The sequence below is a fragment of the Gavialis gangeticus genome, unplaced genomic scaffold, assembly GCF_001723915.1.
Source record: "Gavialis gangeticus isolate Ggan-Ray unplaced genomic scaffold, GavGan_comp1, whole genome shotgun sequence".
NCBI lineage: Eukaryota > Metazoa > Chordata > Crocodylia > Gavialidae > Gavialis > Gavialis gangeticus.
Window position 1 is genome coordinate 166,995,530 of NW_017729022.1, and position 17,171 is coordinate 167,012,700.

The 17,171-nt window shown below is 37.4% G+C and overlaps 1 protein-coding gene across 1 annotated transcript in view; it reads left to right on the top strand.

Annotated features, from left to right (window-relative positions):
• The window catches only part of SPATA17 (spermatogenesis associated 17), a 192,867-nt gene that overhangs the window by 109,490 nt on the left and 66,206 nt on the right, over window positions 1-17,171 (top strand). Inside the window, exons 7-8 of the mRNA XM_019516463.1 lie at window positions 7,734-7,937; window positions 13,126-13,274. Coding sequence (XP_019372008.1) covers window positions 7,734-7,937; window positions 13,126-13,274 — 353 coding nt within the window. The remainder of the gene's footprint in view (window positions 1-7,733; window positions 7,938-13,125; window positions 13,275-17,171) is intronic.

Genomic DNA, 17,171 nt, shown 5'->3' on the forward strand with positions numbered 1-17,171 from the left:
CAACCAAGATCTGGCCATATCTGAAGAACCTATGCTAGAATTACATTTGGCAGAATAAAGACACAGTCAGCTACAGGATTAATGAAAAATGAAATCATCAGTGGGATGCCCTTCTCTCTCAAAGCAAAAGAATCAGCTTTGGTGTGTTGAGTGGTATGACTGTTTATTCCATTGGTTTATTAAGCCATCAGAGGAGTTTATTCCCGTTTTGTGCCCTAAATACCCCGCAGCAGTTAGTTACATGGAGGGACTAAATTTTCCTCTGAGATATTGTTGGCTACAACAGGACCCCAGTGGTACTGCAGGATTTATGATTAACTTCATGATCTACAGTAAGGCTGTTAGCCTAAAATATTTTCTAACTTCCTGTCCATGCATTTCAGTAAAACTGTGGCCCTGAGCACATATAAACATGCCTGTCTGTCATTTGGAACATGGTGGTATCATGCTATTAAGTAGGCATTTCAAAGATTAAAAGGATTGAGCTACACTTTGCACTTTGAAGCCAAAATAACAATAATGAATGTTTCTATTTCTGTTTCAACAGAATATATATTAACTGGAGGAAAGGTAATCGCACTTTTGAGCATATACAGTATTCATCATTCATTTAAGATTCCTGCAATCTCTGAATAAATGTCATATCACAAATATACCTGATATACTTGCTGCATCTACATGAGATATGGACTGTGCAGTAGCCCCTGACTACTGCACAGTAGCATCTCACAGCAGGAAGCATGATGCAATGCTACTGCACAATAGTCTTGGGCTACTGCACATTCAACATCATGAAAAAGCCATTTGGCAGTGCTACTGCGCAGTAACTCTGGTTACTGCAAAGTCATTTAGTACTTGTTTATAAAAGTATTAAATGACTGCACAGTCAGTGTCTCATGTAGACACAGCCACTGTCTACTATAAGCTGAACCTTCTAGTCCTTATTCTAGCAAAACTCTTAATGCAACTTTTACATGAGAATTGGAGGTTTGGCCCAGTATATTAACTGGATTCATTTGGCCACTGGTACAACCTCACTGACCTCAATGTTTTTACAGCATTATAAAGAAGTGAAAATAGCCATTGGCACTGTTGCAGAATTGGATCCTAAATTAGGGAGTCTGGACCAGATTGTAGCATTGTTTTAAGTATCTAAATAAATTTGCACTGCTTTTTCCATGCTTAATTTAAGAATGTATTTTTGTAGTCATAACACTGCATGGATTATTCTTGCTTGTGAGTACAAGGGATCTTCTAAAATAGATTCAGTCTCTTTGATGGCTTATGTTTGAGCTCACAGATCTGTTTTATTATATTGCTGACCCTTTATCTACAGAGTGATCTTATTGATTTTTGTTTCCAAATGAATGTTTATATTAAGCACATTAACCTTTTAGTTTATTTTAATTTTGCATGCAATATCTCTGTAGCCTGTTGCAAATTAGTAATCTAGACATTTAAAATCTTTTTTTACACATCATGGCATCATTTAAGCAAAGTTTTTGCTTTTGAATCAGTAATGTTTTAAAGTATCTCTTCTACCTCCTAGAGAAACTATATCTAGGGATTAACAAGATTGTTCACTGGAATTCATGTGGAAGCATAACTGCAGTAGCTGAGAAATGATCGTGTTTCCTTTTAGTTCTCAGCAAGAGTAATTGAATGTTGAATATCTTACTAAACGCTGGACTGTGACAGTGTGTTAACACTCTGACTATCTCCTAACAGCAGGGCAATTATTTGCTGAGTGGGATTTTTATAAATCCCCTGGCAGTAGTATGTCCTGATAATTATGATGAAGTGCACTGGTCAGTGTTGATTCAGCAATCCCATCTCCAGCAAATATTTCATTCACAGCTCTCCTTCATGCTTTTACTTTTATGGCTTTTAAAGATCTGTTCCCTCTTTTCTCAGCTTGCTTAGTTTTATACAAATTATAAAGGAACTCAAAAGTATTTTCAAGTCAAAACCCATTTTTTTTGCTTAGATGCTCTCCTGTTTCCTCAAAACATACTATGTATCGTTACATTAATAATGGGGAAAGAGACATCTTTCTTCTGGTAAAAAGAGCCATGAGAAAAGTAGAACTTTATTTTCTCTTCTTATCTCAGTAATCAGTCAGCCAGATATACTACCTTAGAGATTTTTAAAATAAATGATTGTTAAAAGAAGCATTTATAATTTATGATGGTAATATATAAGGTAATTTTTTAACTGCACAGAATTCAGGTAAGAAAATATTTAACACAGAACATTCCTTCAATTGCAACTTGATTAAAATATATGGAGACAATGTATGTTTTCTAAAGACTTCATGGATACATTTTATCTCAAAAAAATAATTTTCATGTGTTTACGCATATTTACAGTTCATCAGTTATACTGACCAGGTTATAGTTTCTTAAAATTATGATATATCATAAAGTTACTACATTATCTTATGCACTAAGCCTTTACACACAACTGCCCCATCAGCTAAATATAAGCCTTCTTGTCTTTGCCATATCTTCCCAACTCCCTTCTTACATTGTGAAATTTTGCATGCAATCTCTTAGATGCAGAGATCTTTATTCTGGGAGTCACCTAGTAAATCCTTTTGAACTGGAAATGATAAATAATAATTGAAACAAAAATATAAACACACTCCTAGATACTCCATAGCATTGTTCCGACTTAGGATCAGTGATAAGAAATGATACTGGATAGGGGAAAAAAAGAAATGTTTTCTGATAATTTCATTAATCTAATGAATGTATTTTTGTATTCTAACATTTCTGATTTATGTTTCCGTGTACCATACATAAATATGGAGATAAAAATGATTGGAAGAACGCTAAATGATAGATTGTTAGAAATGCAAAATGATTCAAAATATTAATGCAATGCTAAGGATGACTGGGTAGCAAATGGTACATTTGCCAGTATGCTTGACCTGGCACAATTAATATTCTAGGTCATGCTTGGTTTTCCATGATGGAGGGTCTGATGTGGAGAATTCTAGGGGAAAAAAGTGTGTGTGTGTGTGTTGTATAACTCGTTTCTCTTTTTTCCCCCCGATGAGTCAGAGTCATAACCTTAAAAAAAAATCTGTGTTTTCACACCTCATTTGCCATATTCACCACTGGGCCACCATTCAGCAGAAGGGCCTGATGCAAGGAGGTCAGTAAGAAACTATTAGCAGAGCCCTCTCTTGAGATTTCTTTGGTCTTATTGAGTTGGAAGTTAGCATGACAGTACTGCAAATAACTCAGTTGTAGCTTTTTTAACAGTTAGCACAGATTTCCCCATAGTGTTTGTCACTTCAGAAAATTGTTCCTGAAAATGAAGTCCCAGAAAGCCAGCTTTGACAGAGGCCCTTCTCAGTTGTGAAGAACATGGATACTGAAAAATGTATCATGGTCCCCACAGACTAGATGTGATTTTGCAACCTACAGTAATATTTGTTCAGGGAATATATCCTACTTAGAGAAACTACTTCGACTAATAAAAATATATATATATTTCAATCAAGATACAAGATACAAGATAATTTCTTAAAATGGCTAATTTTCTACCAGTGATTTAGGAATATAGTTTTACCTATGACAGTTTTGTAGTTGAAAGAATGGTATTTGGAGGTAAGAAAAGCAAAGTGACTTAGGTAATAATTCTAGTATATTATATCCAAATTCTTGAAGGTATGAAAATATATTCAATGTCAAAGGCTCTTAGTCTGCAACTTCTCGTGCTTCTGCAGGCTGCCATCTTCCTGAAGGACCCCAATTAAGTGTTTAGCAATCAGCATATGTGTAAGGAGTTGCAGGCATAAGGCTTTGATTTACAGAGATGTTTTAAGATTGGTAAAGATGGGCATGGTCTGGAGCACATAAGTGTACCAAACAAGCTCAGGCTGTTTCCTTGAAGGACCTGAATCAAGGGTTTTCAAACCAATTGCTGGCAGAAACTTAGGGGGAAGGGAAACACATGATTTCAAATCTGAATCTAGATTTGAACTGCAGAGTTTGGGCTCATTTCTTTCTAACTGAACACCGAGACACATAAAATTATACTTTAACTCAATTAATAAAAATTTCTTGAAAAAATGTAATATTAATTACTGTGACTTTGATGGAGCCCTCGCAGAAGGATTCAACTGCACAGATCCTTATCTTCATGTAGAGTACTACTTCAGTAGGACTACAAATCCTTTTTCAGAATCAAGGCTACTATTTGCATTTTTCTGAATTAACTGGAACTTTGTAAGAATTGATTACAAGCAATCACAACCTGAAATACATTAAAATATACTTTCCTGCCACTATAAAGTGGGAAATATTTGAAGAACAGCCCTTCAGACTATATCCTCTAGTCTAGATGAACAAAAAAATGTTTTTCAGAAAGGGATTTGCTCATGAGGCCATTTGCATTTTTCCATCTAATTTACAAACATAAGTCACCTATACATGTGCTTTAGGGTAGGGGTGGGTGTTTTAATTAGAGCAGTTCTCGGGAGCCACTCTAATTAAAATGCCCACAGCATCTCAAGTATTTTTTATATGTTTTAGTTATAGCATCCTGCCACGATTTTGAAACACAGGGACACTGAATACACAAGATGCTGCAATGCACTGATGCCTTCTGATTAGAACACTGATTAATCAAGTCAGCTTCACCTCATTCTAATCAGAATGCATTGGAATACGTGTAAAAGTGCCCACAGTTTTAAATGTGGGATATTTCAAATACCTATAGTTGGAGTTCTCAGTTCCAAAAAACATCCCTGTTCATGAACAATGCCTTATTTTTATTGCTATTGTTCTTTATTTATATCATAATGTCTAAAAACACCAAAGATCTGGAACTTACAATTCTAGACATTCTACTGACATGTCTAAAGGAAGATAGTCCTTACCCCATCAATGGAGATGCACCAAGGGCAAGAAAGAGGCACTGGGGGTAGGAGTGTCTCAGTCTAGCACCTGCAGAGATCACTTAGGGGATATCTACATAGTCTCCCTCCTGACCCTAAGATGGGCACTGACAAAATATGTTTACTCATTCCTGCTCAGGTAGTGACTAGCAATTTGACAAAATAAACAGCTCAGGAACAACCCTAAGTAGCACAGATTTGAGCACCCCAGACTCCCTCCAAAACTGTACTTAGGTTGTCCCAAGGAATTTTGAGCATTACCCTGTGATATGTACTCTGATCTGCTCTGAGCTGCAGAGACATCTCCTAGGTGTTTACAAATCAATACAATCTGGAATGATACTAATGTTTCAAACAGGCTGATATGTAAGAGTAATCATAGAATTAGATTAAACATTGTGAGGTAGTAATGCAACTTCAGCCAGGATTCAAACATGGAGTCAGATAATAAAGTGTAGCTGAACTGCATAGAACAGTGGTTCTCAACCTTTTTACTCAGCAAGCCAGATGGGCAGTGCCCAGTCCAACCTTGGGCCTGATCCCATCTGTGATTCCAGTCCACTGCCCAGGGCCCCATCCAGCCATGCAGAGCAGGGCAGGGGAGGCAACCTGGCCCTAGCCTGGGCCTGCAAGGGGGGTAGGGGGCTTCACCCAGCCCTGTGGGGGTGGGAGGGGGAAGGTGGCATGGCTCAGCCCCATTGGGGGGAGGGGGTGTGGTTTAGCCTCAATCTGGTCCTTGAGGGGAGATGGCTTGACCCAGCTCTGCAGGGGAAAAGAGGGCACGGCCTAGCCCCAATCCAGCCCCATGGGGGTAAAGAGGGCAAGGCCCAGCCCCATGAGGGGAAGGGAGTGTGAACTGTTTCTGACTGGGCTTGGGGTTTGGGAATTTGGCAGGAGGGATAGTGACAGCATTAATGGCTATATTTATGCCTGCTGCTAAATTTCCCAATTCATGGGGAGCCCCATGAGCCAAGGCTCCATGAGCTACATTTGGCCCGTGGGCTGTAGGTCGAGCACCCCTGGCACAGAACACAGATCATATACTTTTCTGACTCTGGTGCAACCCCCATTTCAGACCACCTGTTGAAAATATAACCGAGGTAGTGCTATGGTGTCTTGGCCAAGCCCCCCATTTCTTTGGTCCAGATGTCTTATTTTGCCATTCTTCTCCTGTAGGCCCAGAGGAATGGAGAGAGAGATCGAAAGAATTCTTTCTTTGTTTTTTTTACGAACAGTGGAGCTCTCATCTGATAGACCATTAAAATGGAGCAACTCAGAGCTGGAGAATCTGGCTCACAGAATTTAACAGTAACATTTTTAATAAACTATGATCTGTGAATATCTATGTCTAATAAACAGTGAGTTTCCTAAATCCTTTATTTAACTTTTTGACACCAAGAGTTAGTATTTCCCAGTGGGTTATTCACACACACACAATCCGCCCAACCCTAAGAGGTTAACACTTTATGAGGAGCTTGATATTCTACTTAATTTTCTCAGGAAGATGAAATGCCATTCCAGAGCAAAAATGCAGGATTATGAACTTCTCTCCATTGAACCACTGATTTTCCCAACTGGTATATTTCCCTGCATCTTATATACAATAGTTCTTAACAATTAAGTATATGCCAAAATAAAAATATTTTACCTGTACAAATGTGGTGAGAAAAGGCCACACATACTATAAATACATTGTTTTTAAAGCATTTATCACCTATAGAAATCTACAACAGTATGTAGGTTATTTTCTGGCGTATGTACTTTAAGCAGATGTAATTTATCTAATCATAGAGGCAGTAGTTTTGTATTATAGGTATAATGATTCTCATGTTCAACAAATAAATCAATAAGTTATTAAGGTAGAGTGAATAATTAACACTTAATAATGTTTAAATAAATTAACTTTTTCTATTTGTGAATTGTTTGTATACCAATTATAACATTCTCAGGTTTTTCATTATTTAAAACGATATGGGAATGTATTTTGATATTCACAAGTTATGACTAGTGGATATTGTCAGTTCCCAGTTTGAAATCTGTGCTTCATTGTTTAGATACATAAATAATTTCATATTGCTTTTATACCCTAAATAGAATTTCTAGTGTGAGTTATGAAACTCCCAGCTTAGTGCACAATTTTGAATTCTGCTTCCAGTGAATATTTAACTTAACTATTTGCTTTTTACAAATATTCATATTTGAAGGCCTGTATAAAGTTAACATGAAAGTATTACAAGGAAAGTAAGACAAGCTTTAAATGAGTTCCTTCCAGCACAATCATTCACTTATAGTTGCAAGAATACTGCCAGTTCCTACTCTCCTGAGGCCAAAATGTGGCTTAGCTAGCATGGTAGAGCAGAGATTTAAGGGGACATAAGGTGTCCACAGATAAATTTAAAAACTGTTATTCTACTGTATTACACATTTTAATACTTTATATTACAAGGCAAGTTTAAGAATATTTGTTTTAAGTTGGGGATAATTTGCTCATATATATTTAACATCTTTATGTCTGGCTACTAGCTGTGGAAGTTGACGTGATTGGATATGACTGGAAGGAGAGCTGGGTTTAACATTCAGTGGGTTCAGTCCTGCAGTGCGGAAAGCCAGCAGAAGGTTTAGGTACCATATAAGTCCTACATCAGGCTTTCTTAAGTAAGACTTCAAGGTCACACAGGGATACAGGCCTTTTTTATGTCTGTAGTCCCATGGAAACATTTCTTCTGAAACATTTGTCATATAGCTATTTTACTGTTTTTATTTACTGAATAAAAAGGACAAATTTTAAATTATTGGAACTCAAGAAAATGTGTTTCCTCTTTAGATTCCAGGTGTTTTTAACTCACCATTCAGAGCATCACCTGATCCCATGGAACTACGGTTGCAGAAAGCAAAGCCCTTGAGCCACAGACACCAGCAAATAAAAGAAAATCTTACTCAAGAGACTTCTGATTTTCCAACTTATACAAGTTCCTGGACCTTCCCTATGGTGCAGCCTCTTCCACCCATTGCCAGACAAAAACCTCAGGTAATGTGCATCAATAATTCTCTAACTAACTCTGTTGATAACATTCTTGTTATTAATAATATTGGTCCAGCCATTCAGGACATGTTCTCTTTCAAAGAAGTATGTTTTCATTTGAAGAAAGAAAGAAAATATTTTATTAAAGTTAAGGAGATGCAGATACACTATGCTGCATTTGAAAAAATAGGAAGATTTTAAAATTCCAAGAAGATATTACACTTATTACATGCAAAATCTCCAGTTACAGATTTAACAATTATTATACAATTATACATGTTTAAAAAAATCAGAAATGATACAGAAAGTAACCAATTGAAAATGAAACATTTAGACTGCGTACAGATATTTAAGGAGATTAGGGGAAAATTAGATTGTGTTAAAAACGGCCACCTGATCTAACTTAGTTCACCTAGGTACAGACATTACACTGGTTAGGTGAATGTACATACGAACTGTGCAGAAGTTCAGGACAGTTAGATTGGTCTAAAAACAGCCAAACTGATCTAAGTTGAGTGTACCTCTGAGGTATTCTATCTTAGCTTGGGTCTAGTAAGACCAACTTTACTGAACTTCTGTACACTTCCCAGTACAGGCCTGGGCCTCAGCCCTAGAGCTGCACTTTTCCTACCTCTGACCTGGCACTGAGCTATTTTTAGCTACCTGGCCTCTCCCCCTATCTTCAGATAGATACCCCCCAGCATATCAAACCCACTATTCCACATGCTACTTACAATGCCAGTTTTATCAGCTTTCTCCAATGCTGGTAGTCCCAGTCAGGGAAGGGGCAGGAGGGATGGGGGTGTAGGTTCACCAGGAGGGGTTGTCTGAGGGTAGGGGTACTGGGGGGCTAAAAATAGCCCCTGGTCCCAGGTATAGGGGAGAGAGCACCCCATTTCTCCAAGACCTCTAGACTCCATGAGCCCCCCCATATTGTTTCAAACCAGCAAACCCCTCTGCAGATCCCACCTGCCCCCTGATCCCCCTGAAGACTCTGCCTGTGCCCCCAATCCCCCTGAGGACCCCACTTGCCCCCGATCCCCCTGAGGACTCCCAAACCTCCCAGAGCCTATTAGCCTCCCTTACCCCCCCAACCTCCCCCGCTAGTCCCCCCCATCCTGACTTACCTTAGATCAGGTAGCTATTTTACATCCAATCTAACCTCCACCTAACCTCCCTGAATATCTGTATCCTTAAAGATACCCAGGTTGTTCAAACTAGACAACAAAAACAGCCTTTAATCCATTTCATTTAAGTTTTCATTCAAAGACCAGGAAGTACCTCTGTCAACATAAATGTTTTCTGTGTCTACTAGACATACGTCAGTTTTAATTACAAAAGATCCTGTCTATTTTATTTTTAATGACTCATGGTCTCAATTTGAATTTTAGTTGATGTCAGCATATGCTCCTTTCATTTTTGTTTATGTATTTATTTTTGCTATAAAGTAATGGCAACACTATTGTCACCACCATCAACCTCTGCTTGGAGTATAGCTAAACAACAAAGTAAGCAGGCTAAAAAAATAAAAAGTAATATCTTATTTGTATTTCTGGTTATTTTATTTTCATTTTGATGTGGCACTTATCTTCGTTCACCTCAGAGGCGAAAGGTACTGTGACACACCTTCAGTGAGATATAACTATATGCCTTTAAGGATAGAAGAGGTAATCTTTTGCCTGAAGGAACATATGTATACCTATTACAAAAGGAATTTCTGAATGTTTTGAAATAAAGGGGAAATTACAGTATTTTTGCTGCTAGTTTATTCTTGCAAAAAATATCTTGGTGTTATTTCATTGGTGGATCTTACAAGTTTCTGTTCTAGTTTGGAACATTTTATAAACCTTTCTAAATTTAAACATCCACACAAAGCAATGATATACAGATAGCCCTCCAGAACAAACCAGAAGAGTTCTGTTTATTTCCAGTACCTCAAAGCGGGAATTTACTATATAATACTTTAATCCTTTCAGCACCCTGGGATGTGCACTGTGGGGTAAATTTTCAAAGCACACTGCGTGGATTTAGCTGCGCGACTCTTATTGATGTTAATGGGAGTCACACGGCTAAATCCCTGCACAGCACTTTGACAATTTAGGGTTGTGTGTCAAAGGAAAGGACATTGGTCTGAACTGATGAAACAGCTGGATATAAAAGCCATACTGAATGCACAGGTTTAAAAGTTGTCTCCTATGACAATAAGGAATGTAATTAGCCAGCCTCATGTCTTAGTTCTCTATGTTAACACCTTTTGACCCTGTGCTTCTTTAATACGTTAGGCCCTATGTTAGTCACTTGTGGCACTTAACTGCCCATCTAGATATCAGAAATTTGCTTTGCTTTCATGGATGATGCTAAAATAAGAATGGAATTTGTGCATTTAAGAAAACAAAATTTAATTATCTAACAGTTTTCTCCTAGGGATACTGGTTTTTGGTGTTTTATAGGTAAAATACTGTGTATGTAAGATAGTGTATATAAAGAAAAAGCTTTAATGATGCTGATATATCAATTATATCAAATCTATCACTTTTATTACTGAATTAACTAGAATTACAGTCCAATGAAAGCACAGATAATACTGAAATTAGTCATCTCTTCATTAAAGGGTATTAATAACAGCAAGCACATTGCATTTTTTTTAGTTTCTTTTTCCCCTTTCTGGTAGCTATTACTGGAGGGGAGGAAGGGCAATGAGGAAGTAACATATGATTTCATTCAGATCGTAATTTTCACTGTGTTACCATGAGTTTTTGGTTTTATGATACAATAAAAGGAAAGTAACTCTACTGAATTTGTTTATCTGCCATCCCTTGACACATCATCTGGCAGACAACTCACTATCAAGATTTATCCTACTCACTACCAGTGCTACAAAAGCAAACAATAGTTTTTTGCTGGGGAAAGATTTTTTCTCATATTTTGTTTTGTTTGTGTATGGAAGGAGGAAAAGTTGACTCCCTCCGTGTTCCCAGGGAAGAGGCTCTCTCTTCTGAAACAGGGCTCCTGTGATACTTACAAGCACTGCCAGGGCAGAGGTGTTTGTAAAGATCACTGTCCCAGCACACATCAACCTTGATTTTTAGCTTGTAAAATGCAAGTAGGTGAGTGGATTAGTTAAGGGTTGTTATCTAGCTAGCTATCATAGACATTTCTAAGGTGCTTATCCCCATGGTAAGCTTCCTCCAAATACATGATTCAGAGAAAGGGGAGAATCTGCAGGGAAGGATTAGAACAATCTTAATACTTTTAAATGATACCCCACTTTCATTTATAACAACAGAGCCCATATATGATAGAACTTTTCTTAGGTATCCTTTTCCTTTGCTTCTGTTGGTAGTGACTTCTCTATAAACATCATTTGGGGAAATTTGAGAAAAGGGTTGAATATTTTAGCCTTCTGGTTAAAACCTTATCTAGTGTACTAGTAGTGAGGAATTCATTATAAAAAAGAAATGTTATAGCCACACAATGAGAAAAAAATAGTATGTCTGTGGTTTGTATTATCCATTATAGGATATGTATCTATGTTTCTCACAGTTTATTTTAGTTACATAACAACATAGTTCAGGCAACTGGACACTTTTTTTTCCTTCAGTCATAAAGTCATTTACTGCAAACATTTGCTATTACATGAATGTTAATATATTTCTTAGAACTAATGTCTATATTTTTCCTATAAATCTCTTTAATTAAGTGTATGTTGTAGACCAACAAATTTTACTACTTTGAGGAAATTCCTCATGTATATATTATTCCCAAGCACCCTAATAACATTTTTTATTTCATTCCTTTTTAAAAAAAGAAAATTTATGTTGATTCCAGTAAAATACATTTATTTTTTGTGTAAACTTTCTGGAATTAAGTAGCACCTTTCAAAAAACATAATGATTATGTTACTTGCTTTCTTACAGTCTTTAAAAGGAACCTGAGAATCATGGAGCTGTGCCTTTAAAAAATAAAGTTCCAATAAAAATCTATTAACTTCTTTCAAACATAGCAATCCTCCTGTCCAGCTGTGAAAAGTACTAGATGATACTTATTTGCCATTTGTGTTATTTACGGTCCATGACTTTTATGGTAACTGGTTCCTATTATTGGTTTCTATTAATGTAAAACATAAGTGAACATAAATGAGGCGTGAATCATTTCTTTTTATTAGCCCCACAGTCTTCACTCAGTGCTTGCAGTAACTCCAGCTGTGACTTGTTAGTGATAACCTATTTAAAGAAGGAAATATTTAAGAATAAGGGGCATGATTAGGATTCTTTGTCCATTCATATTTTCAGAAGGTTTCACTACTTCATTGCAGTATCAGCAATAGCAGAAAAAAATAAGAGTTAATTAGCAACCACTAAAGCTGAGTTGTCACAAATTGTACTAAGCTTAATATGGTATTAATTACACTTCAAGTGAGTTCATATTGGTTACTACTGAAAGCCAGGTATGGTGTAAGTCACTTTTATAGTGCAAAAAAGGACTTTTTGCTGCTATATATCTATATCATTAAGTGATAGATACTGATTTAATCAGTTATTAAACAATATAATTATAGCTTTTCAAGTAAAATATTTAAAATTGTTAGGAAACCATGAGTGCACAAAATATAACAGAACTTGAAATCTGACTTTTCACAAAAAGGTTTTCAAGAAATAGCAAATTCACCTGCATTATTTATATTGTTTTCACTTATACTAGAAGGATTACTTATAATCTAGTTCTGCATTCCTTTAAAAATGTATATATTGCTATAATAAGAAAGACATTTCATAAAGGAATAAAATTTCTTAATATGAAAACTTTTCAGGTGTTTTCACACAACTGCAGTATTTGTGTGATCAGATTATTTTACTACTATTTTGATGTGGAAAAAAGAAAAACTCTAATCACCCCATCAGTTCTAGAAGTGTATATTTTTTTACTAAGCAACTTACATTAATATTGAAAGAAATATCCCCATATGCATTTCTCACTCTCTATCTACTGTTTTAGAACGTATAACCATAGTGTTATCCATCATTTTCTATCAGAATGAGTTGCTTTCATTAATTGTTTTGGAAGGAAAACCTTGCCCATTCTTTTCAACCACTACCTATACTCTTTCATCAGTGATATGTCACAAATGAATAAAAAGAAAAGCGAAGAACTGTAACCCCACAATAAAACACTTACCTTTTCCTATACCTATCAGGGGCCCTTTCGTGATACTGCTGAAGTATTGCTGCAACGTTACAAGCCTTTGGAACCAACCTTGCGAGCGGCAACATCAATCAATTCACTAGAGAAGGCCAGAGAGGAAATGAAAAGAGAGGAATGGAGAAACCGCATACATGACAATGAGTAAGTTTTTTGTTTTTTCTTATATAGTTATAAGAACATTTTCTTTATTCCACTGCTTCCAGAAACCTTTCATGCCTGACAAAATGAAATGTCAAATGTGACAGGTTACCAGCAAAAATTCTACATACATATTTCTAAATCTGTGTTCTTATTATTTTATAAACTGTTTGGGGCAGAGACCTATCTTGTAATTTTATGAGATGTGCCATTTGCACTTGTGAAACTACAAAAGGATCTGTAAAAAATATTAATTATAATAATGTAGGATGCAAAAGATAGGTTTAATGGAAACAAATTAAGCAAGCAAATTAAGCAAAACCCTTTCTCAGTCTTGCAACCTGCCTGGGGATAGACACTATCACAGTCTTTGTGCTCATGATGCTTAAGGACTGGGGGCTCAGTTCAAAAAGGGATTTATATGCATTTGTCATGTTTTAGACAAAATGTATGCACCTTTTTTCTGATGTGAGTGTCATCAAAGTGCTGTTCAGATGTTTAGGCTTATGTGAAGGCCTAGGTTCTTCAGCTTAGATTCACATATTCCAATGCATCAGAGAGAATGGTCTCATGGTTTGGAATATATAGGTATTGCACATGCTTGGATTATCAATCTTTTGTTTAAAGTGTGCATGCATACATGTAAGGTAAACTTAAGCCAGGTTGGAATTCAATAAGGAAACAAGGGCATAAATAATGTATCCAATTGACCCAGTTTCCTGGGCATACTACATGACTAGTCAGTCATATTACATGGTGTCTCTCAAGAACTCATGTTCCAACAATCTGATTGGTAACTAAGTACTCACCCCTAATGTAAACATGCTGTGCTCTCCTGGTTTGCACTTACGAGCTTTATGACAGTTTCTGATAGCCAGGTTGGGTTACAATTTGAAAGGAAACAAGGCTGTTTTTCACTAAAGGCAAGTTTTGTTTTAGCCATCTATGGGAACCGGTTTATTTCTGACACCTTCATGACACTTTGCAATTGGATTTGCAAAGATCAACATTATAGGATAGTGCGTGTATCCTTACATTTCCAACATGGGCATTTCCTCAGGTCAATGTATGTAGCATTTTTTCTGGAAGTTAAATATATGTGGAAAGTATCTAAAGCTCGTGTCTTCACGGTTACAAATAAAGAGACGCTAAGCATTTCAGAAGTATTTGAAACTCCACTTGAATAGAGAACACCATGCAATGGGCATGTCTACACGTGATGGTACATCACTGCAGCAATGTGCTCTGGTGACATAGTGTCCATGGGTGTCTATACATAACTAGCAGCTACTTGGCTGTAGCAGTGTGCTTCCTCATTATAGCGCACCACTACGACCAAGTAGCTGCTAAAACTAACTGTGTGCCACGCATATGACACAGTACAGACAGTAAGTGCCATGCTTTAGTACTAAAGCACGGCACAATAACAATGTTGCCATAGGGCAACATGTAGATGTACCCAAAGTGAAGCACCTATCATGAGTAATGATATGGGCATATTTCATATACAGAAATGCTTTACAGCCCCTAAGCAATATTCATTTATCATACTATTATATTAATTAATTATATATATTATATTAATAATGTCACCTTCTTATTCAACAGATGTGTTCCCTATGTATATTTAGAACCTGTTTTGTTTTGTTACTGCTTAGTGACAAAAATAACATGTTCGTATTTCTTGAACTTTTTATTGTAGAAACTAGGTTGCTATTGATGATCATTAAAATTTGTTTCTTACTTAGATTCTTTCCCATTTTACACATCAACACAATTGTTGTGTATGCTTCCATTTCTTTGTGTAATTATATTTTAACAAAAAATGAAGCTGTGCCAATACTGAGTTTTGTACCAACATAGCAAGGTTAAATTGAACCCTTAGTAACACTTTGTCTGCTGCAGAGAGCTTGAATTGAAAATAGCATAATTATATAGGTAGATCTGAGTTCCAGATTTTGCTTTGATAACCTTTATTAAAGTGCATGATTTGAAAGAAAGAAAGAGAGAGAGAGAAGCTTGCTTTTCAGATCGCAGTTTAAGTTTGCAGAGCTAGTAACTTGAAAAACATGACTTTTTCTATTAACCTTAGCTGATTAGATCTGGGAGACATTAGGAGACAATGATGGTATTTTACTTGGGGTTTTTTTAAAAAAAGAGTCAGTTTATGCATTAGAACTCTGCTTTAATAAGTGATCAAAATTTATCAGCATGAGTGTTGTATCCTGTGCTTATAAAAAACTAGAACTCTTGGTTCCAAAATGATACCTTTTATTAGACCAACTGGAAAATGGCAAGAAAATTGTCCTTTTCTAAAAGCTTTCTGGATCAAAGTCCCTTCATCAGGCTCTGGGAAAATTGTAGCTGGTACGAGATGGTAAAAAGTCCCCGTAGGTAGGAAATAAACTTCATTTTTGCACAGAGGGGGCTGGAGATGGAAGTCTGTCCTTCTGGGTCCATGATAGTGTCTTGGTGAGCAGTGTTGAGTAGCTCTTTGATGTGTTGATCAGGTAGAATTCCTTCTCTGGAGGTGTCAGATGGCAGGCAGGGAGGCAAAAAAACTTCTTTGTTGTTCTGCAGTGAAGTAAAAAATCCCAAATTGTCTGAAATTCAGCATCTTCCATGTTTCAGGGGTGTACCTGGTAGTTGTGTTGGCCTGAGACAAAAAGACATACAAAAAACTAGGACTCTTGGTTCCAAAATGATACCTTTTATTAGACCAACTGGAAAATGGCAAGAAAATTGTCCTTTTCTGCAAGCTTTCAGGATCAAAGTCTCTTCGTCAGGCTCTGGGAAAAGTGTACATGGTACAAGATGGTAAAAAGTCCCCATAGGTAGGAAATAAAAATAGGTATCCTGTGCTTATACACCTGTGTTGGCCCCAGCAGTATGAAAAGCTTCCCTGGAGAGAAGCACAGGGCAACTTGCCCTCAGCAGTTTCTGAAGCCCAGCCAGTTGGTATCTGGGGACACTAGCCCCTTGTGCCAGCTGAACTGCTAAAGCAGCCCTGACCTAGACTGGCCCCTGCACCCTCTACCCACTGCAGCAGTCTGGCAGCCTGGCTGTGACCTGCTGCCACTTGTGATAGCATCTACCCCCTTGGACCTACAGCTCCATGGCTGCATGCCTGCCAGACCTGGATGGGGACCACATGGCCACCTGGGCTGTGGTATGGGCACTGTAGCAAAGCCTTCTGCACCTCTGGGTTGTACAGTTGGCCTTTGTGTGGCATTGCTGTCATGTCTTTCCGTGGCCTGGACTCTGCCATCTGGGCAGCTAATGCCCAGAAGATGTGCTTATTGTGGTGGCCCACTTTGAACTGTCAAAGCTTGTTCTCCTGGCCCCAAATGGCCAGGAGGTCAGCCACCTCATTTGCCCTCCAGCTGGATCCCTGGTGCTGGCTCTGGGAAGTCTCCTCTGCCAGGGTCCAGCCACTTGCCTCACCAGCAGGGATGCTAGCATTCCTTTTTTAAAATGACAAATGCTCTGATAAAACAAAACCCAAATTCTCTATTTAAAATACCCAAAATCCACATTCTTCCATGATTAAAATGAAACAGCACTATATACAGAGAGAGAGAGATCAGTTGGGTAATGTTCTATTGGTACAGTTACAATTTTAAAGCAATTTGGAAGCCTACCAGTGCCTCTATTATCATAATAAAATAAATTCTAAATATCTATACACATTGGCATTTGCTTTTTTTTTATCATAGAAAAATCAGAGCTGCTCCTGCCCCCATAAGATGTGGGGACTGCTGCAGCTAGACCTGCAACTGTTTTGTGGCACTGAGCAGCACTGATATGCCTGTGCCCTGCCCCTGCCCATGTCCATGCCCTTGCCTCTGACTTCCAACCAACAGTTTTGCATCCTATTCTCATAGGGAAGCTAGCAGGCTG